This window comes from Oryza sativa, chromosome 2 (assembly GCF_034140825.1).
Source record: "Oryza sativa Japonica Group chromosome 2, ASM3414082v1".
NCBI classification, from domain to species: Eukaryota; Viridiplantae; Streptophyta; class Magnoliopsida; order Poales; family Poaceae; genus Oryza; species Oryza sativa.
The window spans coordinates 26,564,925-26,589,819 of NC_089036.1; the positions used below are offsets into that span (position 1 = coordinate 26,564,925).

Consider the following 24,895-nt stretch of genomic DNA (forward strand, 5'->3'; position numbering starts at 1 on the left):
CTATCGTAATGAATCTGAGCTTTTGATCATCAAAATGAACGGCTTACAATACATGCAGTCCAGTCTGGATCTCAATCCGGTGTAGATAAGTTTAGTGTTTGCCTGCTGTCGGGCTGCATCCTAGTATCTTATAGTATAAAAGATCATTTCTCTTTGTAAAGATAGAATCGTGAGTTTTCGTGTCCAACTTTAATCTATGTCTTATTTAATTTTTTTAAAAAAATTAAAAAATATAAGTCACGCATAAAGTACTATGTTTATCATCTAATAACAATAAAAATACTAATCATAAAAAAATTTCAAATAAGACGGACGATTAAAGTTGAACACGTAAACTTATGGCTACGCTTAAAATGTGACGGAGGGAGTATATAACTACATGTTAGGTCGGTGGACTTCTAGTTTGTTCACTATTCTTTAGAAATGCATTTATAGTTCACTAATTTATTGTGTTACATATTTACGTCAAAACAATATACTATTGTTATACTAGGCGATCAACCTATAAAAATATAAAGTGAAGACAAAGAATGATTGATCCATTTATACTCTAACGCTCTCTTTACCAACAGACTCCCTTTTAGTCCCTGAAAAGAAATTAAAAAAATACATTTATTTTTGAACTTCTGCAGTTACCTATTCAAAGTCCCACATTTATTACTGGTTGTAGAACTCATAAATTAACCTTTGAAAACCTAAAACAAGGGAAAATTTGAACCATTCCACCCTGACTCATGTGTTATTGACTCATGTGGGTCCTACATGTCATTGAGATATGAGTGGCATATCTTAAATTTTATAAAATTAGGGTGATATGGTTCCAACAAACCCTTAAAACAAACGCTTCCACTGTTATAAAGACTGCTACTCTATCCGTCTCAAAATTTGAATTAGTATATAGCTGCATTTGTTTTAGGACGAATGAAGGCCGGTACTCTTTCACTTCACATTTTAACTTTAACTCCGTAACGCTGACGATCCAAGATAGGGATCGGAACAAAGGCAAACAGGTCCCAAGTCCCAACTGTACCCGTGTCATCCGCAACAGCTAGCAATCGATCAACGAGCGCCACTTTATCCCTCCTCCCCTCTGGCTCTGCCCGCCCCACCGGTACGTGACGAGCGACGGCGCATCGCGACGCAACTGCCTGTCTGCCACGCCCAGCGCCCCGCCCGTCAGCTCGTGCACTATTTAACCCCACCATGCCGTGCGCCACACTGATCAGGCCAAATCGCCTGCAATAATTCTCTCGCCGTGTAACAACAACACACGCGCCAGCCGAGAGAAACCAAACACTAGACCCCCACCACGAGTTCACGACGTGCACGAGCGAGCGAGCTAGAAAAGCAAGCGAGAGCGAGCGCATGGCCCCGGCAATGGTAGCCGCCATGGGAGAGAAGCCGAAGCCCGCAGTCGTGTTGGGCGGCATGGTGAGCGGGCTGAGGGAGGTGTACGAGAGCGGGAGGACCAAGGACCTGGAGTGGAGGCAGTCGCAGCTCAAGGCGCTCATCAGGCTCCTCACCGACAAGGAGGAGGAGATCTTCGCCGTCCTCCACGACGACCTCGGCAAGCACCGCGGCGAGTCGTTCCGAGACGAGGTGACGATCGAGCGAGTCACCGCCGACACGTTTACTAATCCGTCCCATGCATGCATGCTTTGGTCTCTCTGCATTTGGTTTATAAGCTGGTATATGGTTTTTGTATGTACCGTCTTCAGCTTGGGATTCTTGTCAAGTCGATCAAGTACACGCTGCAAAACCTCAAGAAATGGGCGGCTTCGGAGAGGGTGAGCAGTAAGCTCGTGCAGTGTTACATCTGCATGCATTTCAGACAGGTACTAGCTCTTGTTACCATGGCTGTGGCCTCCTACGCTGTGCTTTTGTTTGCTGTAGGCGGAATCGCCGTTGGTTGCATTCCCTGCGACCGCGATGGTGGTGCCGGAGCCGCTCGGTGTCGTGCTCGTTTTCTCCTGCTGGAATCTGCCACTAGGTGAAGTGAAATAAACCCTATACTCTGTTCTGTTCTAGAAGAAGCAGAAATCTCTCGGTAGCAAGTTCTCTAGAGTTATATTTTGCCATAATGGCCAAAAGGTGTCTGTTAAATCACAAATAAACTCCCTTGCCCACTTGCCCGCCCGAAAATCAGGGACTGGCACGTTGTTATCATGTTGGATATGCATCATCTCACGGTATTAATTGCCTCGTGGATTAAGTTATTATTACACTCCACTCAACCTACCAGAACCCATTACGAAGCAGTGAAGACGACTCTGTATCGACAGGAACGTGCGTGGTTGTAACGACAAATCACGTTATTTCGATACAGGTTAATCACGGGTCACAATACTATGTAGATTGATTTGATATATATCTAACCGACTCATACGGGCAATTGAGACAATTTGGTATCACACGGGGTTGTTATCAGTTGCACTCATCACCCTTGGGTGTTCACAAGATGATGTATTGATGTGGTCCAGAAATCTGTAACACTGTTCATCGCAGCACTGTACCAGAAGAATTACTCCCTCCGTCCCACAACAAGCAAACCGTGGATTCCCGTGTTAACGTTTAATTGTCCGTCTTATATGATTTTTTTTATAATTAGTATTTTCATTGTTGTTAGATGATAAAACATGATTAATATTTTATGCATGACTTATCTTTTTAATTTTTTATAACTTTTTTAAATAAGACGAACAGTCAAACATTGGAAACGGAAATCAAGGTTTGTCTTTTTTTTTGGACGGAAGGAGTATGTAGATAGAGCTGTGACGGTTACTGTAGGTCAAATGTTTAGACGTTGATGCCCCTGATCTGACAGCTGGGAAATGGAATGCACTCCATGGTTACCCTAAATGCAGATATATTGTAGAAAAACAAAATTTATACTATTTTTCTCATCCTAAAATATAACAACCTATGATAATATTAGACTTATCCTAAACCATGAATTTGGACATACCGTATGATAAATTCGTTGTGTTAGGATAAGTTTAATCCCATTCTAAATTGTTACTATATTTTAAAACGGAGGGAGTAGAAAGTTTTATAAATGCTTGGCTAATGAAGTTAGTTGAATTGAATTGCTCGTACTTTCTCATGAACTTAAGTTTTTAAGCGAGTTGGCTAATAGTCCATGATGCACGTTAATATGGTATTAGAGTCAGGCATGGAATTCATATGATAGCTGATGTGATTAAATGAAAAACTTGAAGCTCTTCCATTCCATGTATTATAAGAGCAAGTTTAATAGTACAATCAACTACTAGCTCCAAATCATTTGTAATCAATTTAATAGCTAATTCATACAATAAGAACATATAAACGTATACTACACTATTAGCACATAGTCCCACCTGCCATACATACATTTTGTCTAGGAGCCCGTGCTGCAGCTAGCAACAAATTTGTAGCCCGCTGCTCATCTCTCTTTTTTTATTTCCTTGATATGTGTTTATAGCTGGCATATAGCCTGGTATTGTACCTGCTCTAAGGTACAACATCCACATGATTCATGTGGAGTTTTGAAGTGAACCGTTGGCTCTCTCTCATTAGCTCAAGTTTTTTGGTTGACTTGGTTGACGCATGTACTCCATCCGTCCCAAAATATAAGCATTTTTAGCATAGTGATAAGTCAAACATTTTCAACTTTGACTATTAATAGCAAAAAAAAATATAAAAGATCAATCATGTAAATTTGATGTTACCTAGATTTATCATTAAACAAACTATCATAATATGTAACTATTTTTATTTAAAACATTTTACTTTTATAGATATTGTTAGTCAAAGTAGTATCTTAGAGACCGTATCAAAGTTCAAAAATGCTTATATTTTAGGACGGAAGGAGTAGCTTCATAAACACTTTTGAAGCTTCATATACTAAATGATTCAAAATGTAGATGGGTCTCAACTACTTTTTTTTTGCGCAAATCAAACAATACCTCTTGAATTCTAATAAAATTTTTAAAGAAAGAAAGTTTCTGTTGTAAATGAATGTAGTACTCTGTATAGAAAATATGTAAGAATTCAACATTTCGAATTGGACCTCAATTTCAAATTTAGGATTACAAATAAAAACTATGCATTTCAACTGGGGTGTTACTGTGTCAGGGTCTTTACTCCTTAGGATTTGTTTGGGTGGGCCTCCGTCCTAGCTCATCCACATGGATGGGTGGATTGGACCAGGACTAAACCCATCCAATCGAGGCCTCGTGGAGACAAATTAACGGTTTATTGTCTATTTCATATTTCCCTCGTCCAGAGAAAGTAGTACCTCGCCTACTTAAATTTACAAGAGAAAAAAAAGGGTGGAAATAATGCAATATGGTTCAGATTCTTTAAAGCTTTGTTTTTTTAAAAAAATACTATATGATCCAAATATAGATTCAATAGAACAATACACATTATTGCAGTTAGTTGGGTAGTTAAAAAAATTAATGTGATTTCTCCTGCTTCTCGAGGAGTTGAACATAAATATGATAACCCCCGCAAATAAAAGTATGTACTCCCTCCATTTCATATTATAAGTCGTTTGGTTTTTTCTCTAGTCAAACTTTTTTAAGTTTGATTAAATTTGTGAAAAAATATAATAGTATTTTTTAACTCAAGATAAACATATTATCAAAATATATGTAATGTTAGATTTAATGAAACTAATTATATATTTTAGATGTTACTAATTTTTTTATAAACTTAGTTAAACTTAATAAAATTTAACTTAAAAAAAAGTCAAACGACTTATAATATGAAAATTGTAAACGGATGTAGTAACGCTTAATTGTACTGTATTTAATTTAAGGATATTCCGTCACCAGTGTCACCAAACTAAATTAATGGAATCATGCCCACTGCACTAAATCTGGCCATTCTCCGTGTGTCCGTACGCTCTGTCTGCAGGCTTAGCGTTGGAGCCACTCTCCGGCGCCATAGCGGCCGGCAACGCCGTTGTTCTGAAGCCCTCCGAGCTCGCGCCGTCCACCGCCGCGTTCCTCGCCGCCAACATCCCGAGGTATCTGGACAGCAGGGCAGTGAAGGTCGTCCTGGGAGGCCCCAATGTTGGAGAGGAACTCATGGAGCACAGATGGGACAAGGTTCTTTTCACCGGTAGTACAAATTCCATTGCCTGCAAAATCACCTCTAATTTGTTTCTCTTCTCACCATTTTTCAGACGGAAAAGTTATGTAAATCTAGTTGTTCTCAATGCATATCTAATGGTCGTTTCTTGGGTTTGATCAGGGAGTGCCAGAATAGGACGCATTATCATGGCTAAAGCAGTCAAACACTTGACCCCGGTTGCACTTGAACTGGGTTCGAAATGCCCATGCATCGTTGATTGGCTGGACAGTAAGAGGGATAGGCAGGTAGAATCCTCAATTTCTCATCAATATTCAGTTTCGCTGCAGTATACAGTCACACTGTAGGACAGGTTGACAGTGTCCCGTACACCAATGACACAGATTGCGGTGAACCGCATAATCGGAGCGAAATGGTCGACTTGTGCTGGTCAGGCTTGCATCGCCATCGATCACGTAATCGTCGAGGAGAGATTTGCACCGATTCTGGTCTGGTTCATCATTCTGAATCCTACGCAGTAAAACTTCTTGCCATACAAACACCGTGACTTACAATGTCTCTTCTTGCACATTTTTTTTCTGTTATCTGTAGATTGAGCTACTGAAATCAACTCTTAAGAGGTTCATGGCCAAACCGGGTGGCATGGCCCGTATCCTGAACGCAAAACATTTTGAGAGGTTGAGTGGCTATCTGGAGGATAATAGGGTGGCAGCTTCTGTAGTGCACGGTGGTTACATGGACCCCAAGAAACTGTAAGTTCTGAAAACCTGTTGGCCAAGCGTCTGCACACAATTGGTCCCGCACGATTTCATTCCCAATTGCTTGCAGGAATATTGAGCCAACCTTACTGCTAAATCCTCCTGCTGATTCTGATGTCATGACCGAGGAGGTATTTGGCCCGATTCTCCCAATCATCACGGTACGCACTGACAACGATTGCATAGTTTCTGGGTGGATGATTTCACATACATCTGCAACCTACGACTGAACCAATTTGATCATCCGTTTGCAGGTAAAGAAGATCGAGGATTGCATCGCGTATTTAAAGTCCAAGCCGAAACCGATTGCGATGTACGCCTTCACCAACAACGAGAGGCTGAAACGCCGGATCGTAGAGGAAACGTCGTCCGGGAGTGTCACATTCAACGACGCAGTTGTGCAGGTATGCACGGCCACACACCCCGTTTCAGAGCTAAAACTGTACCGCAGTAAAATTCTCATCGTTTTTTGCCACTGTCATGTTGTAGTACGCTCTTGAAAGCGTCCCTTTCGGCGGAGTTGGCCATAGCGGATTCGGACAGTACCACGGCAAGTACTCATTCGAGCTGTTCAGCCACAAGAAGGCGGTGTTCAAGAGAAGCTTTCTGATCGAGTTCATGTTCAGATACCCACCATGGGATGAGAGAAAGATCGGGACGCTGAGGCACGTCTTCAGCTATAACTACTTCTTGCTGTTCTTCAACCTGCTCGGCTTTAGGAGATGAAGAAGCCAGCCGAAGAAAGATTTCGGCTGTGAAGAAGTAAGCAGAGAAAGAAGCTACTACTATATAGTAGTATATAGTAGTAGTAATATACTACAGCTAAACACGTGGATTATATACGGTTCTACCTTGTGTGATGTGATAATGTATCACTATACTTCAGTTGCATATTGTATTGTCACGTTCTATGCTCTTATTTATTGTACTCTTTGGAAAGAAAGGGAGGGATTGTTTTATTTTTTTTAAAAAAATGACTAGTGGAAATAGGGTGCTCCGACATGTTATACATAAAAGAAGATATGTAAAGAGTTTAAGGGTGCTTTGGATCCTCAGCAAGGCCAATCCTAGCATTGTCTAGCAGGTTAAGTGTTTAATACAAGTAAAAAAATAGCTTTTGAAGATGTTGGTATATAAAGTGAATTGCTCATCTTCCCTCATCAGCTTAAGCTTTTGAGTTGAACTGGTCGGTTCATGCAACTCAATATGGTATCAGAGCCAGAGATATCGAGTTCGAATCTTGTCTGGCGCGCAATTAAATAAAAGTTACAACCCGCTTCTATTCCACGCTAGAAACTTGAGGGGGAGTGTTGGAATATAAAGTGAACGCTAGAGATTTGAGGGAGTCTCGTTTGAGGGAAAGTGTTGGAATATAAGTGAATTGTCCACCTTTTCTCTTCAGCTTAAGTTTTTGGGTTGAACCACGCAACAGTAAATACGCTGAGCTGGTGAAAACTTCCGTAAATACATGTTTTACTCAGTCAACGCAAGATTAACCAAATAATGGACCTTGTTTAGGTAAGCTATTGAGAAAGATTGTTTTAAAACGTTCAAATCCTATAATAAAATTCCTTTTGAGGCCTAGGTTTGGACCAAGGGGGTATATGCTATGTGAATTTATCTAAAGCATACACAAAAATGCTAGTACTTCACTTGGAATATTGGAGGGAGATTAAGGCTGTGTTTGCAACTACAAGTTTTTACCTTCTACCCTCTCTTTTTTACGCACACGTTTTCTAAACTACTTTTTAAAAAATCATACTAATATATTTTTTAAGTTTTTAGCTAACACTAAATTAATCGCATGCAGTAAAATATAACATGGTTTAAAAACTGAAAAGGTTACCGCATACGGTAAACCGTACAATTTTGTATACATTGGATGTACCTTCACACAAGGGCTCCGTCCATACATTCACTGAAGAATGAGATGGTGCCGGTCCTGTGAGGCTGTCATCAGTACAATCGGCACTGGGGGAGTGGATTTTAAACTCTCGAGGGGATGTCCCCTCGTTGTTTGCATGTTACCTAAATGGTTATAAAAAAATTTAAAAAAATGAGAAGATGTATTAGCATGTGATATATCACTCCACAAACATGTAAATTAAAATTTAACTTCTACAAGTCGCAATGAAAAAAACAAAATTGACTGTGAATATACGTTAACTAACTGTAGTTTAATTTGTTTTTTTCGTTGCGAGATGTATAAGTTAAATTTGAACTTGCATGTTTGTGGAGTGATATATCATATATTAATACATCTTCTTAAATTTTTTTAATTTTTTTCATAATCATTTAGGTGACATGCAAACAATGAGGGGACATCCCTCGAGAGTTTTGAATAGTCATGCAAAGTAGGTTTTGAGCGTTGCCATTTTCAACAATAATTGCACAATATTTCCACAGTTTACTATTCGCATAAAGAATGATCGATGATGCAACACGTTATCCGTTAATAACTAATCAAACCAAGACGAGCACAGACAGAGATCTATCAATTCCCCCATGTGGCAGGAGCAGAGCACAACCGCAAACGAACGAGGATTTCAGAGTTCAGACTGCACCCAGCCTGGTGTAAGCGAGCAGGATAACAGCTTGCCTAAACGCTAATGCCAAGCGATCAAGAATAATGCCTTATGCCTACTCCTGAATCACGTTGCGAGCATCAGTTTTCCGGTTGATCCGTCGCTGACGAACAGAGAGCTTCAGGGAGACTTTTGCACCCTCCAGAATTAAGCGATCTGGATTCTGGACTGCATGTGAGTGGGGATTTTGGGGGCGAGCAAAATGCTATAAACCACCAGCTTTGCTGCTCTGAAACCACGCTGTCTTTGAGTATTTTATGATCAGGCTTTGTCCAGCCAGCCTCGCGGAACGCACTGGGCAGTAGATGCAACCCTTGCAGCTACATATCCCGTGTCTCAATGAACCCTACTGCCCCGCTGTAATGTTCCAGGACCCTCAACTGCAGACTGCAAGTGGGTTATCCCGTAGGGAACCTAGAATACAAATTACTAAAAAAATACTATACATATTAATTATCTGATGTTTAATTTATATATTAATTAAAATAACATAAAGTAGTTATAATTAAATAATCAATTTGGGATACTGAGTTAGAGTATGTAGTATAATCTTTTCGCTTATACTTATCAGCCAAAATTTAAATTTTCGACTTTAAATTTGGAGTTGATTTTGGGTTTTTTCATCGAAGTTTATTTTTCAGCCATTACTTTTAGATTGCTAAGAACACATATATAAAAGTTTTATTCACAAATTATTTTTTATTTACAAATATGCCGTTCGCTTATTCCCCTGAATAAGCGAAACGATGGGTCCGTAAAATTTTGGATGCTGGCTGCAATTTACACAAGACGAAAGGATAACTCTATCCTTCTCTCTTAAAAAAAGATAAATTGTACCCAAATTTTGACATGAGCCATGCTGCACATACTTAAAATAGCAAATTTACGACCCAGAGAACGTACCTGGAGATATCATATTCTGTTAGTGTAAAATTTAGTATCTCTCTCAGTACTTTGTGTACTAAAATTTTTGCTAAAAATGATGATACCTCTTGGTACATCTCTACTTAAAAGTTCTTACTCTACTTAAAAGTTCTTACAAACTTCTTATTAACAAATATCTCAACCACTTAATTTAGTTAGTTGGGAGTTATAAAATGTTCAGATTTAATGACACTGTGATGTATCAACATGGCCAGTTTTTGTGAGGTATTCATCGAAACAATCTCAAATACACATGTTTCATTGCTACTTTTTCTTCTTCTTTTTTTAGAATTACACAGTATAACACAGACACTCACAACGCACGCGCATTCACCCCTATGAACGCACGCACACAAACCCTATCCCTATGATCATCTTCGAAGACTGGGCCGGCAAATCCTGAGATTGACAAAGTCACCGCATGCGTCGCTACTTTTTCTAATTACATGTATATAAAAGCTATATTAAAAATATAACTGTATGAAAGTTTTTTTCATGATAAATATATTAATACCAATTTCCTATGTTAAATCCTTATGTTTTATGTTAATTGTTATTTAAGATTTTAAGGTTTGACCGCAAGTATTTTAGGATGACATGTAGTACTTGAGAATTAAGGTAATACTTCTCCCGTTAAAAAAAGAATTTCCAAAATCAACTCATCTGAATTCATATTTAGAAATTGATTTTCTCTGAGACAGAAGGAGCACTCGGCATCTCGTAAAGCAAACTAGTTAATAATAAGGCAGCGCGAACGGTAATGATTTTTCTTAAGCAAAATTAGAGGGAATGAGTGATGTACACTCGGACATATCGTTGCATTAGTTGCACGGCTCCCCTACATTCATTCAGCTGTACTGTATATGCAACGCTAATCATGCATACAACTTGCAGCTTATTATAATTAACGTCACTACAGTAGGTGACCAAATGGACCGGGGACGATTTGTTAACAGTTACATATATAGGACACATTTATGATTTGCTCGCCCTCGCCTGTAGTCTTTCTCGAAGGCTTTTCCGAACGATAAAAGTCGTTTTCATTCCAGGGCCGTCGTCGTCCCTGATCTAGCCTAGCTGTTCAGTTGGGGTGTCAACAGCAGCGACCAATAATATATATCGATGCCATCTTCTTCGTGCGTTTTCTTTCCAAGGTTCCATATGACCTGGTCAGGTTCATGCCTCGTTTTGAAGCAGCGCGCTCCACATGTTGGCCTTGCAGAGATCTGTATTTCGTTTTCTCCTGTTGGAAAACGTGCAGGTGTATGGGAGGGGATCTGGGGGATGCATAGAAAACTGATTAGGAAAAACAGTGTAATCAAGAACACTACGGGAAGGCTTATGATTTATGAACTGGTAATTTGGTAAAAAGAAATGGCTCTGCATGCACCTCCTCTGCCATGTGAAATGAAGCGGTATATATAGATGATGTTCATTTTTCAATTTGGGATTTTACGAGCGTACAATGTTTCTAGGTGCAATATTTTGTTTTCTAAAGGGGGGAAATAACGCATTATCTAGAGGGGGGGGGGGGGTAACAGGATTTTGTACATGTTGAAGTAGGGGAATGGATATAATCTCTTGAGGATATTCCCTCGTATACCTTTTTAATTAAATTTAATGTAAATTATTGTGAAAAATTCAAGAATAAAAACAATGTAGAGAGTAGTAACATCTATTATCTACAAAAATTACTCTACTAAAAATTGAGTTCAAACTCAATATACACTAGTAGGAAAATAAAAAGGATAAATCAATATGTAAATAGTACCGGTATTGTTTATATGTTCAATTTGTCTTTTTCTATTTTTTGACATGTGAATTAATTGTAATCTTAAGATTTTGTCGAGTGGTATATATGTTGTATGAATATTGACAATGTTTTTTTTAACTATTTAGATGGTGTTGACAAAACGAGGGGATACTCCTCAAGAGACTATAGCAGTTTCCCGTTAATGTAGAAATATATCATCTATTTCCTCTGTTTTATATTATAAGTTGTTTTGAATTTTTTCTAGTAAAACTTTTTTAGATTTGATCAAATTTATAGGAAAATATAGTAATATTTTCAATACAAAATAAACATATTATCGAAATATATTTAATGTTACATTTAATAAAACTAATTTGATTTTATAGATGTTGCCAAATTTATCCATAAACTCGGTCAAATATAAAGAAGTTTGATTAGAGAAAAAATCAAAACGATTTATAATATGAAATTTGAGGGAGTATATTTACTCATTGGCTCAAGCTTATATTCCATGGCAGCATGGATAGTGGAATTTGCTTTGCTTTGAGATTTTGTTTTTTTTTTCCAATATTTGCTCTAGCCAAGTAAACTTCTGCTGTTCTGCAGTGTGGCGGCTTGTTCTCTTAAATTAACCTTGTTCACATGCGTGCAATAGTATAGACTTAGCGGCTAGGAAGATCTGTTCAATTCCTCGTTGCTGAATGCCAGTTTGACTTTCTTATCAATAATCCGTCTCAAAGTACTCACAAGATCACATGTTTAGATTAGGTAAATCATGTATATCTTTTCAACAACATGTACAAGATCCCTTGTTAATGGGCCACTACATGCCTACAATAACCGCATCCATGCATGACATCACAAAATTTTTCTACTTGATCCCAAAGTTTCAACTAATCCACTGATGATGATGAGATAAGGTAAAAAAAAATGAACTTTTGGAGCCTCCCTAACATGCTATTTACAGCCTTTCGACGGGTAACTCATGAAACCATCTTATCGCTTGGTTTGGATCCGACGGCTGAGATCAACGCCGTCGTCTTCTCCTGCAGCTCGCGCACCACCTCCGCCATGGACGGGCGGAGCCCGGTGCCGTCGCTGACGCACCGCAGCGCCAGCGCCGCCACGGTGGCGGCCTCCTCGACGTCGTAGTCACCTCCCAACCTCCGGTCCACCACGTCGGCCAGCTTGCCCTCGCCGATCGAGGGCCCCACGGCGGCGGTGAGCCGGTGCCCCGTCTGGGCGCAGATGGCCTCCCGCCCGGTGACGAGCTCGAGCAGCAGCACGCCGAAGCTGTACACGTCGCTCTTCTTGGTGGCCACGCCGGAGCGGAGGAAGTGCGGGTCCGCGTATCCCGGGGAGCCCATGACGGGGCGGCCCCACGCCCTGGTGGCGCCGGACGGCGGGCGGACCGCGGCCGAGAACCCGACGTGCGCGAAGCCGAAGTCGCAGAGCTTGGCGTCGTGGTTGGCGTCGAGCAGCACGTTCGAGGACTTGATGTCGCCGTGGATGACGGCGGGGTCCCGGCTCTCGTGGAGGTACTCCAGCGCCATCGCCACCTGGAACGCGACGGCCATGCGCCGCGCCCACGGCAGCACCGTCCGGCTCTTCCCGCCGCTCCGGTGGTGGAGCCTCTCGTGGAGGTCGCCGTTCGGTGCGTACTCGAACACCAATACACCCTCATCTGCACACAGAAACAAGTTCATGTCAGCCGCCGCCGCATTAACTCAAAACGAGTTGGAGATTTCGTAGATAGAGTTCGTCGATGAGGTGACGAGTGATTTCGTGTTTACCTCGTTCGTCGCAGTAGCCGAGGAGGCGGACGACGTGGGGGTGGCGGAGGGAGAGGAGCACGTCGCGCTCCTGGCAGAAGGCGCGGTGGAGGCGCTCGCTGCTGCGCTGCACCTTGACGGCGCCGAGGCGGGAGGAGGTGAGCGACGCGAGGTACACGGTGCTGAACCCGCCCTGCCCGATCACCCGGGACGAGAATCCGCCCGTGACCGACTCGATCTCCGCCCACCCGAACCGCCTCGCCACCACCCCGCCGCCCTTCTCCACCACCGACCCCGCGCCGCCGCCGCCGCCGCCGCCGCAGCCCGGCTCGTCCGACACGCGTGCATCGCTCTCCATCTCGCCGCCTCCCACGCAGCAGCAGCGGGCAAACGCCAAGAGGCCGCACCCGTCCAACATCTTGCCGCGCGCGCTCGCGCACACGCACACACACGATGTCACGAGTACACGCCCTCTTGATACCGGCTTCGCTTACGATCGCGATGGAGAGCAGGTGGTGCAAGCGCAACGGGGACCTAGATCAGCCGGAGCCTAGTGGCGCCGTTGCTATATACCGCGAGGTTTTGCATCGCACCTCTCCCCTCGAGTGGACCTCAACTAATCATTGTGCATAAAGAAATGCGAGCTCGATCGATCGGGCCACTTTTTTTTTAGGTGGGTGGGTGATTGATATCGTCATGCGTCTCGTTCTAAACCTGTGCGCCAATAGGATTACCGGAACGTTGAGGGTGCAGCACCGCGTGGTCATGGGTGTGCTTAAATTCGGACAAGTATTTTACTCGTACCACTAAAACTTTTTTCTTTCTTTTCTTTTTGGACGAAAGCCGCTTTGCGGGGACGCACTAGCTAGATATGGATGCGTGGAATGTGACGTCCTACCGGCAGGCACAAGTCGAAGACATTTTCTCGCCTTTTTGTCAGAGACTGATGAGAGCGCCTTTTATCTCCTCCAGGTCATGGCCTTTGTTCATACTAAAACATTTCTGGCTGGCTAGTGGATGGATGGTATCCGAGGGCAAGTAACATCCCAAACGGAAATGTCCGGCTTCTTGTGAGCGATCTAGTGCCAAGCCATTTTTCACTTTCGACAGCGTGTGCGCCGTGCGCGTGCTTACTTACCGCGCCACAGAGATAACAAAATGTAAATACCATTTGCTCACGCATGCAGTCACATGGTAGCTACCGAGTGAGATTCCTTTCGGGCCCTTTTGATTTGGAGGAAATACATAGGAATTTTAGAGAATTCCAATCCTATAGAAAAATTTTCTATGAAGCCCTTTGAAACAAAGGATTACATCATATCCAATCCTTTGAAATTCCTATGGAATGAACAATCTTATAGAGATTTTGGAGGAAATTTAGCAAGAGCTTCAACCTTTTACTAACTTTCCTTTGAGTCTATCTCTCTCATCCAATTCCTATGTTTTTCCTGTGATTCAATCAAACGGTCATTCCTTTGTTTTTCCTGCGTTTTACAATCCTCTGTTTTACAATTACGTTCCTATCAAAATCTTATGTTTTTTTCTATTTCTACGTTTTCTCAATCCTTCAAGGGTCCCTCAGATCGGTACCTATACTCAGAATGCCCACCATTTCAACGGGGTTTTTCACCGGTTTCCCAGAGGAGTATGCAGCACACTGATCTTACGAGTAAAATTCAACGCGTTGCTACGAATTCAGTGTACTGGCTCCGTGAAATTTTACTACTAGTACTACTCGTCTAGTCCAGTTTGGAGACAATAATCGGCATGCATTCGCGTGCATGAACACGCAACGCAAACTGATTAAGCACGTACATGCATGTGGGGACAGCAGGGGGCTACGCGAGTACGCGGTTGAGATGTTGACCGGGGGGAGCAGCTGATTAACCAGGCGTCACATGAACACAGGATGGTTCGTCGGGGTCTAACCTTACCTGACCCAACTAACGAACCGTGGTACTACTTTGACATAAGAATGTTGTTGGTGCGATGATGGAAAAGACTTCAACTTTGGAAGCTTCTTGCTCAGAGCTGATGAGAAGGAGCCCTAACTTGAGACCTCGAGACTTTGTGAGACCTCTCAAGCTAGCTAGATACTAGTCTCAACAAGAGATAACTGGCGCATGCAAGAGGAGTTCAAAACTAAACACAAAGAATAGAACAAGGCCGAGTTTAGTTCCCAACTTACATCAAAACTTTCCTACACATATAAACTTTCAATTTTTTTCTTCAAACTTTCAATTTTGACGTGGAACTAATCACAGCCCAAATAGATCGATGAACGTGTTGTGAGAGAAACGCGCGGTACGACAAGATATATATACACTCACCGATAGGATAGTGACATGGTGTGAATGTTTTCCCTTAAAACAAACATGGTGTGAATGTCGTATGCAGCTATCATATGGAATACAATGATATTCAGAAGTATTTCACTTATAAAATATCCAGCATTTTAATTTGTGATCGTGAATAGTCTACTGTATCCAGCATTCCAGCTGTATCCAGATGAAAATGCTGCACTGCTTCTTACGCACTTCGGGTTTTCGGTCTGCTGGAAAATATATGGGCCTCAAGTCCTCCCAATACGTGCTGTATGTACGGAACACAACTGATTCAGCCCTCTGGGCCTTCCTGAATAATTGGGCCTTTCTTTCTCAAGTCTTAGGACGGGACACGATACCGTTGAACACGTTACAGCTGGGCCATCAGATTCTAGTTTCTAGCCCAATGCTTCCCATGAATGGGCCAAATATGAGTACCATTTATAACAAATTAACAAGAAAAAAGTCTACTTTACACCTCTTATCTAAGGGTCGAGTTTTAATGTCACTCCTTAGCCGTGAAACGGTGTACAACGCACTCTTTATTTTCCAAAACCAGTACAAAGTAGTCCCAAGGCACAATTAAGATCGGCTTAAGCTGAGATGGCATGTTGACTAGATTTCATCCTGCGTGATGTCTACGTAGCACTTATAGTTAGAAAAAAAAGGTTAGACCCATATGTCAAGAGCTCATGTCGTCTACCTCCAACCTCTCCTCTCTCCTATCTCTTTCACATCTCTCCCCACCTCTCCCTCTCTTACCAATCTTTATCTAGGACGGTCGTAGGTGGAGAAAGGGGTGGCAACCATCGCGCATCTCCTCGTATAAGGGGTCTGTGTTGTATTGGTGCGACGCGAACGTCGTCTTGCGTTGCATCGTGAATTCCATGGAGGATCACAATATCATCCTTCTTCGTCCACAACTGTTGGAATAGGAGTCGTCGCTCCTCGGCACCACTTGCACTGGTGCTACCGCCGGGGCTAGCCACAACGGCGGCTGAGTAGAAGGCATGGGGTGGTATGGTTTGGGCCAATGTGGTATTGAAGTCAATGTCATCGGAGTCCTTGTTCCATAGATGTTGGTGTTGGGGAGGAGGCAGCCACACTATGGAGGGGTCGTCGATGATGGTAGGGAGGACCAGATTGGGATCAGATCAGAGATGGTGGGGCCATCGCCCAGAGTGAGGCCTTCAACTTCTTGGTGCGCTCCTCTTCGGCGACTCCCTTGCCAACGAGTGGCTCCGAGTCGTCTCCCTACTCTTTGAGCCCCAACCCCGCCGAATGTATGCGGAACTTTGACGGCTCTCAACATTGTTAAGGAACCGTTTATACTGATTTTAAAAGTTAGAAAATATTTTGTATCTGATTTTACGATTGGGGGAATGATTACGTACAGTAGACCTTTTCCTTTATAACACCTGCATGCACGCCCTGCTATCCGGTCAGAGCCAGGAGAATTCGACGTAGTACAAAATCAGAGCCTTTGCCAATCACCTGCTCCGACGAACCAAAACTTTAACCGGACAGAGCGTCCTCTAAGAAACGGGCTTTTAACATCCAATTAATTGTTATGTTTGTGGGGGTGTAGCGCTGGTAGTGCATGAACAGCTACCACGTCCGGTGCGCGTTCGTGCAGCAACTCGCGCGCGGTTGCCGATTTAACCCATGATTGGTGTGCGCATGGAAACACATAGTTATGGCCTTGACGTGACAAGCAAAGGAAAGCAAGGGAAAAGGTCATGCGATTGGTGCGTACTTGTTCACGGTTTAATTTGTTGCGTCGGAGGAGAGGATAGAGAGATTGGAGCGTTATCCGGTCCAAAACTCTGGTGGCGCCCAAGAGTTGTTACGTTCCGTCGCAAGCCACTGCAGCAACTGTAGCTTGGATGAATGGCCAAAAAGCTGATGGAGATCATGCATGTTGTGCCTTTTTTTTAAAAGAAAATGTGGAAACAAACTAAATCAAGTTTGATTCATTTTTTTTTAACTCGAACAATTTTGGACCACAGAACATGCATCAACATATAGTAAGATTTTACTCTCATTTTTCTATCGAATGGTATATAGCAATCCCGATACAAAGGAAATTCGTCAAATTCATCTTTTTTAGTCTCTTGACAGAGACGAAGAAACGTGATCCTCTCCCTGTTCCGGTTATCTATTAAAAACCATGTGCTTGAAGCGATTGTGTTATTAAAAATAGTGGTGGGTTCAGCTCTATCAAGGTGGTGTCGGATTATGGCTCGAATGGGCAACGGCAGAACCAGGAGTACAAGTAATGGCCCGGCCACCCCAACTTGAGCAAATCATAGGTACAAAATCATGTAGTTGTGTAAGTGTAAGCTGTGTACTAGACGCCAAAAAATAGCTAGTTCAGCAAATCTTTCCATTTCCTGCTATGCTGGTATTTTGCAAGAAGGGATACACTCGAAACATTAGCTAGCCATACATAGAAAAAAGATCATAGCAAAAAAACATAGAAACAGAAAAAAAACACATAAAAAGACAACTGCAAAACAAAGGATTATAAAATATAGTAAGAAAATTGTGAAAGTAGTTGTTTTGAAAGGTATAGCAGTATAGAAATTTCATAGCAAAAGAAATTTTAGGAACTGTAAAATAGCTGCCATGTTGATTTTGCTTGTCATTTAGGGCCTGTTAAAATTGATAATATTTTCAACCATACCATTATTTGGTAAAATTGATAATTATGTGGCTACATTTAGTTTATTATCAAATATTGACAATGTATATGGAATTTTGGCAACATTATCAAGCCAATTCTACCAAAATTTTGGTATATTGTCAAATTTTGGTAAGGTTCATTTTGGCACCAAATGTGAACAAACTATTACTTTCTCTCGTCAGTATGTCGTCTTTGTATTTGGCTTCTCATTTACCTCGATCCCGTGGAAGGATTTAAATCTCCACCTAAGCCCTTTAGCTGCTAGAGTTTTCATCACCTACAATCAGCTATAGTGGGCTATAGCTGCAGCTAAGCTATTTAGTTATTTTGTAAAAATTGAACATGAGTCACAGAATAAACAGTTCATCACAGTAGAATAAACAGTTCATCATAGGAATAAAAAAAAATCTTGCATGTCTTGCTTGGCGGAGAGGAGTGGGCCTCTGTGGAGTCAGGAATCAGGATGCAGCCGCCACTGTTGCAGCCTCCGTGAGACATTGCCACCATCAGTGCTTGGGAAAGAATCAAAGAACAAAGAATTGTGGGGACTGGGGAGGGACCACTGCAACCTCCGGGCACAACCGCCGCCACCAACTCCGGCGCATCCTCCGGGTGTAGCCGCAGCCGCCGCTGATGCCGCCACCGCCTCCGGGTGCAGCCGCAGCCACCGCCTCCGATCACAGCCGCAGCCGCCGGAGTCGTCACCTACGGTTGCAGCCGCAACTGCCGCCTCCGGGCGCCGCCGTCGCCGCCATTGGGTACAGCCTCAGCCGCCGCCTTTAGGCACCACCGTCGCCACCACCGGGCGCAGCCACAGCCATCACCGTCGATGCAAGCCGCAATCGCCGCCATTGCCTATTTCTCTATCGAGGAGAGGAGGGGGAGATAGACAGAGAGAGAGAGAGAGAGAGGGACTTAGGGTTTACACCTTCACATGAGAGAGGGATAAGGGCCAGTCTTAGCCCGCAGCAAATTCCAGCCCATCATCAAGGTTTAGCTGTTGCTAAGGCGCTAACTCAAGTTAATTTAGCGGCTATCTCCCGTTAAGACCAGCTATTAGCGTTCGAGATTCTGTAGAGGCAAAATTAGGATATCTTAGCTATTGCTTTCCTAGAGATTTAAATCCTTGATCCTATGCACGCATAATGGGAAAAAAATGGTTGGAGTGTTTTTTTTTCTAATTTCTCCCGGGAAATGATCCCATAGGAAAATTTCCTTCAACTTTATTGTACCTCAATCCTGATAATCAAAGGACACTACAGTGCCGAATCCTATAGTAACCAGAATCCTACGGTTTTCATGTGGAATTCCCGTGAAGCGATGACTAGGCCTATGTGAAAAGCTGTCTGTCATGCTAGATGTTTTGAAATGGTCCCTTTTTAAGCATTGATCGATCTAACCACCTACTCCTACTTCTAAAGAAAAAAAAAGATCTAACCACCTATTTCACTATGCACGTATCAGCCTTTGCAGTAATGTAGAGATTATTATAGCTGCGTGTGGTTTCTAGTAAATCAATCCACTAAACGGTAAACCCCCCTTAAAACAGGGGAGCGAGAAAACAAAGAAATAGAGAAATTACAGTATAGTAATGCAACTGTAAAATAAAGTATTACAAAACATAGGCAAAATGTACTAATGATCATTTCATTAGACCGCAGGAAAACTCTAGGGTGCTGTTTGGTTGGAGATTGCAAACGTAAACGGTAAGGACATCAGATAGCACCGTGATTGTAATCAGATTACGGCAAACTTAGATTTTGTTTGGTTCTCACACGTGGGTCGAGGGGAGCGGCGGAGGCGACGCTTGATTCTTTCTCGTGTTGCCTCTCCGTATCGTTAACGCTTATCGCTCCTGATCGAGCGGTATCGCCTCTGAACTGGGCCTGTAATGGGTTCCAAGGTATCCAATTACGGAGCGTCTCAAACAAACAACGGGAACCGGATCTGTTTGCGCTGGAATCGGGTGCGGGCTGAATTTTACCGAACCAAACAGCACCTAGAATTTAAGAAAAGACAAAGACCTAAAGAAAACTTTCTATGAGATTTCTAATACTTGTATTGTAAGATTCAATAGTGTACTTAGTTTGTTTCGAAGTAGGAAAAAAAATCTCTAGGAATGATTTTTTTCCAAAATTACTCTGCTTTTCCTTAAAACAAAGGGACCCTAACATGTTACAGATAGGTGCAGCAGTACTGTGAACTACTCCATTCGTTTCAAAATATAAAACGCATTAGCTTTTTACACGGTTTCCACTTATAGTTTGACTATTGATTATTTCATAATATATTGTCAATAACAACAAAATTAACATCATGTGAAAATAATTTTAAATGTGAATCTAATAATACTAAACACAAACTATATTGTTAGCTCAATTATTAGTTAAAAAAATGTTGATTTATCAGAAAACAATTACGCTTTATATTTCATATTTAGAGAGCGTACTGTATATTGAGAGAAATATGTACTGTAGCACTTTGATCTGGACCATGCATTGTGATGAATAAGGCATTAGATGATATGCATAATGCACCCCTACTACTGTCCTCTGCCGTAGCCACATGCTACGATAGACGATCCTATTTCGTATTGTACCTGCCACTGAGACACACCAACCTGTATGTATGGTATGGGTACTGCATAGTTGTGAGTGTCAACTGCTTCATAGGAATATTCACTTTCTTGAATGGAACTAGTAATACGGGAATGCAAAGCACATATTTCAGACTGCTAATTAACCAATGCAAAAATGTGAAAAGCATACGCAAAATCATATCATGAACTATAAAACCTGTTATGCTGGTATTCTTCTCAACAACCCCTCTGTCTGTGAACCTAATTTGGTTCATGCTTTTTTTTTTTTTGGATAGTTTGCTAGTTACCACAGAAAGAAATCAACAAATGGTATACGGGATGTTGCCAACATCACAGCAAAACAACTGAAAAAGTATAATAGGGCAATTGTGACCCTCTTGAACTGAAAAAGAAGACGGTGATGCCTGCCTGGCTTTCTTTAGCCCCCTCACTCTGCGCGCACTGCCACCTACTGAACCGCAAGGAAGCTGGTGTTGCTGGTTGGGGCTGAACTCGTCGCTGCCGCAGTTGTCGCCGGCACGGGTGCGTCGTTGCCGTCGCCGCCGCCGCCCGCAGTTGGCTTCTGGAACTCTATTTTGTACTGCATTTTGTCGTCGTCGTCGCCATCGTCGGTGTATTCTCCACACATCTCGTCGCTGTCCGTCTCCTCCGCTGCTGCTGTGACATTTGGTTCGCCTTCGGAGCCTTCCACCTTCTGTACAAGAAACAAATTTGATTAGCTCCCGTGCAATCAACTTGAAACTGAGACTAACTTGGATCAGGTGATTTACCTTGTCTGGGGCGTTGTGGACAAGGAGGGGCACCGCCAGCTGCACGTTGCCGACGTCGTTGCTGCTCTTCCCCTCGAGCTCACGCTGGCTCGGGTTGTCCTGCTCGGAGACGGTGACGATGGCGAGGCTGGAGTGGGAGGCGGCGATCGTGACGCCGCCGCCGCCGCCGCCTCTGCCAGCGAAGTGCTTCTTGCGGTAGATGGCGTCGAGCTGGTGGAAGTAAGGGCAGGTCTTGGAGTCCTCGGGGCGCCGCTTGTTGCTCTCCTTCACCTTCTTGAAGTACTTGTTGATGTTCTCCCACTTCTCCTTACACCGCTTGGCGCTCCGGTTGTAGCCGATCCTCTGCATGCCGGCGGCGATCTCCTCCCACAGCGGGCCCTTGGGTCCCATGTCGTTGTACTGCTCCTCCTTCTCCATGCGCAGGTCGATGAGCGCCTGCACCTCCTCCTTGGGCCACCGCGACGGCGCCGTCGTCCCGCTGCCGTCTCCTCCTGCTGCCGCCCAGGCGTCCTCCGCCTTCGCTCTCGGCGCCGGCACGGGCACCAGCTGCAGCCCCGCCGCGGCCGCGTCGTGGCGGGTGGCGCCGGCGGACGAAGGGGAGAGCCTCACGGGCTCCCCGCCGGCGCCACCGACGCGCTGGAGGAACGCGATCAGCGCGGCGTCGCGGGACGCCGCCGCGGCGCGCTCCTTGGAGAGCTGCTCCCGCTCGCGGTTGATCCGGGCGACCTCCTTCCGCCGCCACGCCTCCTCCCGCTCGGTGCGCTCCGCCTCCCACTTCTCCAGCGTCTCCAGGAACACCCGCTGCATCGCGTCCTGCTTCTCCGTCACCTGCCTCATCATCCCTTCGAACATGGCCATCAGCTTCCTGGTGCTGCTGCCCCCTTCGCCATCACCGTCACCATCATCGCCAAGCCCCTCCCGACCGCCGCCGCCCGGCGCCACCGCCTCCTCCTCCTCCTCCTCCTCGTCGGACTCATCGTCCGACTCAGACTCCGACGACATCGACAAGAACCCGAGGTCCGCCGCCCCGGGCAACATCATCCACGCCATCGCCAGCGGCTGCGGGTCCTCCACCGGCATGCCCTGCCGTTGCTGCGGCGGCGGCGGCGGCGCCGCGGCGTGGAGCGCCTCGAGCTGCGAGAAGAAGCGGTAGCTCTTCCCGTCTTGCCGCCCGGTGCGCCCTTCCTTGGTGCGCTTGTAGTACTTGTCCACGTTCTCGAACTTCTCCTTGCACTTCTTGCCGCTCCTCTGGTACCCCAATTCCGCAAGCCTCCTGCCAAAAACAAAAAAAAAAAGAAGAGAGAAATCGCGCACACACGCCGCGCTGGCTCTTGTCAGTTAATTGCTCCTTTGCTTTCACGCCTCAACCATGACGCTGAAACGTAGTAAGGCACGACAACAACAATGAAAGCATGTACGAAGTGGCAACGACTACAGTCTACATACAGTATGTGGTACGCACGGAGGTATAGTAGTAGCATCTTTCACCTATCGATCGTAGTGGCATACGCATACGTACATGGATGAGTCAAGACTTGACATTCTTTTTCGTCTTTCCATGAAAGAGACTAGAGTTGGCGGCGCTGAATTAGAATTCAGCAAGAAGAGGACTCCCTCTGTCCAAAAAACCTAATCTATTATTGGATGGAACGTTTTCTAGTATAATGAGTTTGGACAGGAATATATCCAGATACGTTGTACTAGAAAACGTCTAATTCAAATACTAGATTAAGTGTTTTTTTTGGGACCTAGAGAGTACCTTCTACTACTAGCAGTTGTACTCTGAAGATGAGGACTCGGAAGTCAGAAACTCAGAGGAGAAGTGATGATGTCAAGTTGATGGCATCGTGAGAGTGGGGAGAGTCAGAAAAAGGGTGGAAAAAGAATTAAACTATGGTGCGAGCGGCGTCGGGATGGGAGCAAAAGGCTTCCTTCCTTCTTTTTCCCAAAAACTGGAGTGCATCGAAGTTTAGAAACGAATAGAAAAACACAGGTGCAGCTGCCACCTCGCAGGCTGCAGCTACTGCTATGTCTCTGTGTGTGTATGTGACTGTGTCGTTGCCAGCAGCAGCAGCCGCCTGCACTCCACGAGACGAAACGCCCACGCTGTGGCGCCATACGCCGAGATACCTGTATCGTCCCTGCACCTACCATATTACCAGCAGGACCCCAATCTTTGCCACAGAAACCGAAGAGCTACTAGCTAGCATTACGCCAAAAGAGCCGAGAAAGATGGTGCTATGCTAGCTAGGAGACGGGCGCGCGGTAAAAAAGATGGCAAAAGGATCAGTAAACTCGCCGTCGTTTCACGGGACGCGGTGCTTGCTACTACGGGGTGATGGTGAATTCCGTTAGCGAGAACAGCAGCATTCCGGAGAGGACGGCGGCCGACAGCGCGCGAGGGGGGAAAAAATTACCGCGCGGGTTGGGTTGAGTTGAGTTGAGTTCCGTACCTGGAGAGCTCCTCCCAGACGGGCGCCTTGAGGGTGGCGTTGCGGAAGGCGGCGTCCATCTCCGACCGGATCCTGATGAGCGCCAGCGTCTCCTCCCGCGGCCACCGGTTGCCGGTGCTCCCGCTCCCGCCGACGCCGCCGGCGACGACGACGTCGTCGACCATCATCATGTCGTCGTCGTTGGAGTTGACGGCGGCAGCGGGGAATTCTTCGGGACCCGACACCTGCGGCTGCGTCGGCAGCAGGACGTCACTTGGAGCGGCGGGCGCCGGCGTGGTCACCGGAGGCAGGTCGAACGCGGCGGCCATGGTCGGCGGCGCGGGGACGACGCCATACGGCGGGTCGCCGGCACCCTGGGGGTGCTGCATGGCCACCACCACCTTTCCTTCCCTGCGCAAAACACAAAATTCAGTTGATCTACGCACACACAAGACAGGGATAGGCGATGCACAAAAGCCAGGAACTGCAGTGCTGCCTTGCCACTCCACAAGCAAGCATTGCTGCTGCTGCTGCTACTCGCGTACCACCAACTAGCACACCCTACGAGAGCGATTTGGGCGCTGAATTGGGGACAATTCTTGCCTCTACGCCCATCTATCTTGGCCTCCGTTTCCAACCAAGAGAGAGTGTGGTGGTGGTAAGGGAGAGAGAGTAAAACTTACAACTTTGGACGACGGAGATGACGGAAATTGCAAACCGGGGGGGACTGTACCTAGGGGAGGAGGAAGAGGAGAGACGGTGGTGAAAAAGATGGGGGCATGGACAACTGGAAAGGGGCAAAAGAGAGGGTGGGAGAGGAGAGGCAGGCAGAGAAAGCCAAGAGCCCCTACAGTCTACAGAGAAGAGGGGGGTCTGGTACATGTGTACACTACACTAGCCCCTCCAAGATTTATACACCCATCCAGCAAAAACATGTCCAGGTTCCAAAAGGAAAAATGTTATTCACATTTTAGTCCATCAGATTGGCTCAATAAATGTTGAGAGACTGGGAGATGGCACCAAATCCCTCCCTCGCCATATTCACATTTAACCATGGGAAGAAAGCTATTTACACTTTAGTGCATCCGTTTTGTTTCATAAATGTTAGAGATACGGAATGCGTCGTATCCATCTATCTCGTGACATAGTATTGTTTGACTTAAACAGAAGTAAATATATGTATCTAGTTCCATAAATATTAGAGATAGTATGA

General features: G+C 44.6%; 3 protein-coding genes across 5 annotated transcripts; 1 reads left to right on the forward strand and 2 right to left on the reverse strand.

Moving 5' to 3' along the window:
- The first annotated feature begins 1,061 nt into the window (after positions 1-1,061).
- LOC4330149 (aldehyde dehydrogenase family 3 member F1) lies at positions 1,062-6,959 on the forward strand. The gene is made up of 10 exons (XM_015768105.3): positions 1,062-1,599; positions 1,719-1,787; positions 1,894-1,990; positions 4,903-5,109; positions 5,242-5,366; positions 5,463-5,567; positions 5,671-5,831; positions 5,908-5,998; positions 6,092-6,241; positions 6,327-6,959. The coding sequence occupies exons 1-10, from the start codon at positions 1,366-1,368 to the stop codon at positions 6,561-6,563; spliced, it is 1,476 nt and encodes a 491-aa protein (XP_015623591.1). The 5' UTR covers positions 1,062-1,365; the 3' UTR covers positions 6,564-6,959.
- A 4,898-nt stretch (positions 6,960-11,857) lies between these two features.
- LOC4330151 (salt tolerance receptor-like cytoplasmic kinase 1) lies at positions 11,858-13,412 on the reverse strand. Its single transcript, XM_015767169.2, has 2 exons — positions 12,893-13,412; positions 11,858-12,783 (listed from the first exon to the last, which is right to left on the reverse strand). The coding sequence occupies exons 1-2, from the start codon at positions 13,287-13,289 to the stop codon at positions 12,083-12,085; spliced, it is 1,098 nt and encodes a 365-aa protein (XP_015622655.1). The 5' UTR covers positions 13,290-13,412; the 3' UTR covers positions 11,858-12,082.
- Positions 13,413-20,658: 7,246 nt separating this feature from the next.
- Positions 20,659-24,564, reverse strand: LOC4330152 (trihelix transcription factor GTL1). Of its 3 annotated transcripts, none has more exons than XM_015767168.3 (4): positions 24,366-24,564; positions 23,704-24,093; positions 21,251-22,523; positions 20,659-21,174 (listed from the first exon to the last, which is right to left on the reverse strand). In XM_015767168.3, exons 2-4 carry the CDS (start codon positions 24,069-24,071, stop codon positions 20,929-20,931), a joined length of 1,887 nt encoding a protein of 628 aa, XP_015622654.1. In that variant the 5' UTR covers positions 24,072-24,093; positions 24,366-24,564; the 3' UTR covers positions 20,659-20,928. The 3 variants fall into 3 exon arrangements, with proteins under 3 accessions (XP_015622654.1, XP_025878530.1, XP_066163241.1); XM_026022745.2 differs by lacking the exon at positions 24,366-24,564 and adding an exon at positions 24,179-24,359; XM_066307144.1 differs by lacking the exon at positions 24,366-24,564 and adding an exon at positions 24,168-24,359.
- Between the last annotated feature and the right edge of the window lie 331 nt (positions 24,565-24,895).

Excerpts from the sequence above, each read along its gene's own strand:
- LOC4330149 (XM_015768105.3), top strand. The coding sequence starts at position 1,366 with ATGGCCCCGGCAATGGTAGCCGCCATGGGAGAGAAGCCGAAGCCCGCA. Across the intron at positions 5,832-5,907 it reads TACATGGACCCCAAGAAACT|GAATATTGAGCCAACCTTAC; the intron begins GTAAGTTCTGAA and ends AATTGCTTGCAG. Across the intron at positions 5,999-6,091 it reads CGATTCTCCCAATCATCACG|GTAAAGAAGATCGAGGATTG; the intron begins GTACGCACTGAC and ends ATCCGTTTGCAG.
- LOC4330152 (XM_026022745.2), bottom strand. The coding sequence starts at position 24,201 with ATGCTTGCTTGTGGAGTGGCAAG. Across the intron at positions 24,094-24,178 it reads CTTGCTTGTGGAGTGGCAAG|GGAAGGAAAGGTGGTGGTGG; the intron begins GCAGCACTGCAG and ends TGTTTTGCGCAG. Across the intron at positions 22,524-23,703 it reads GTCTGGGAGGAGCTCTCCAG|GAGGCTTGCGGAATTGGGGT; the intron begins GTACGGAACTCA and ends TGTTTTTGGCAG.
- LOC4330151 (XM_015767169.2), bottom strand. The coding sequence starts at position 13,289 with ATGTTGGACGGGTGCGGCCTCTTGGCGTTTGCCCGCTGCTGCTGCGTG. Across the intron at positions 12,784-12,892 it reads CGGCTACTGCGACGAACGAG|ATGAGGGTGTATTGGTGTTC; the intron begins GTAAACACGAAA and ends TTCTGTGTGCAG.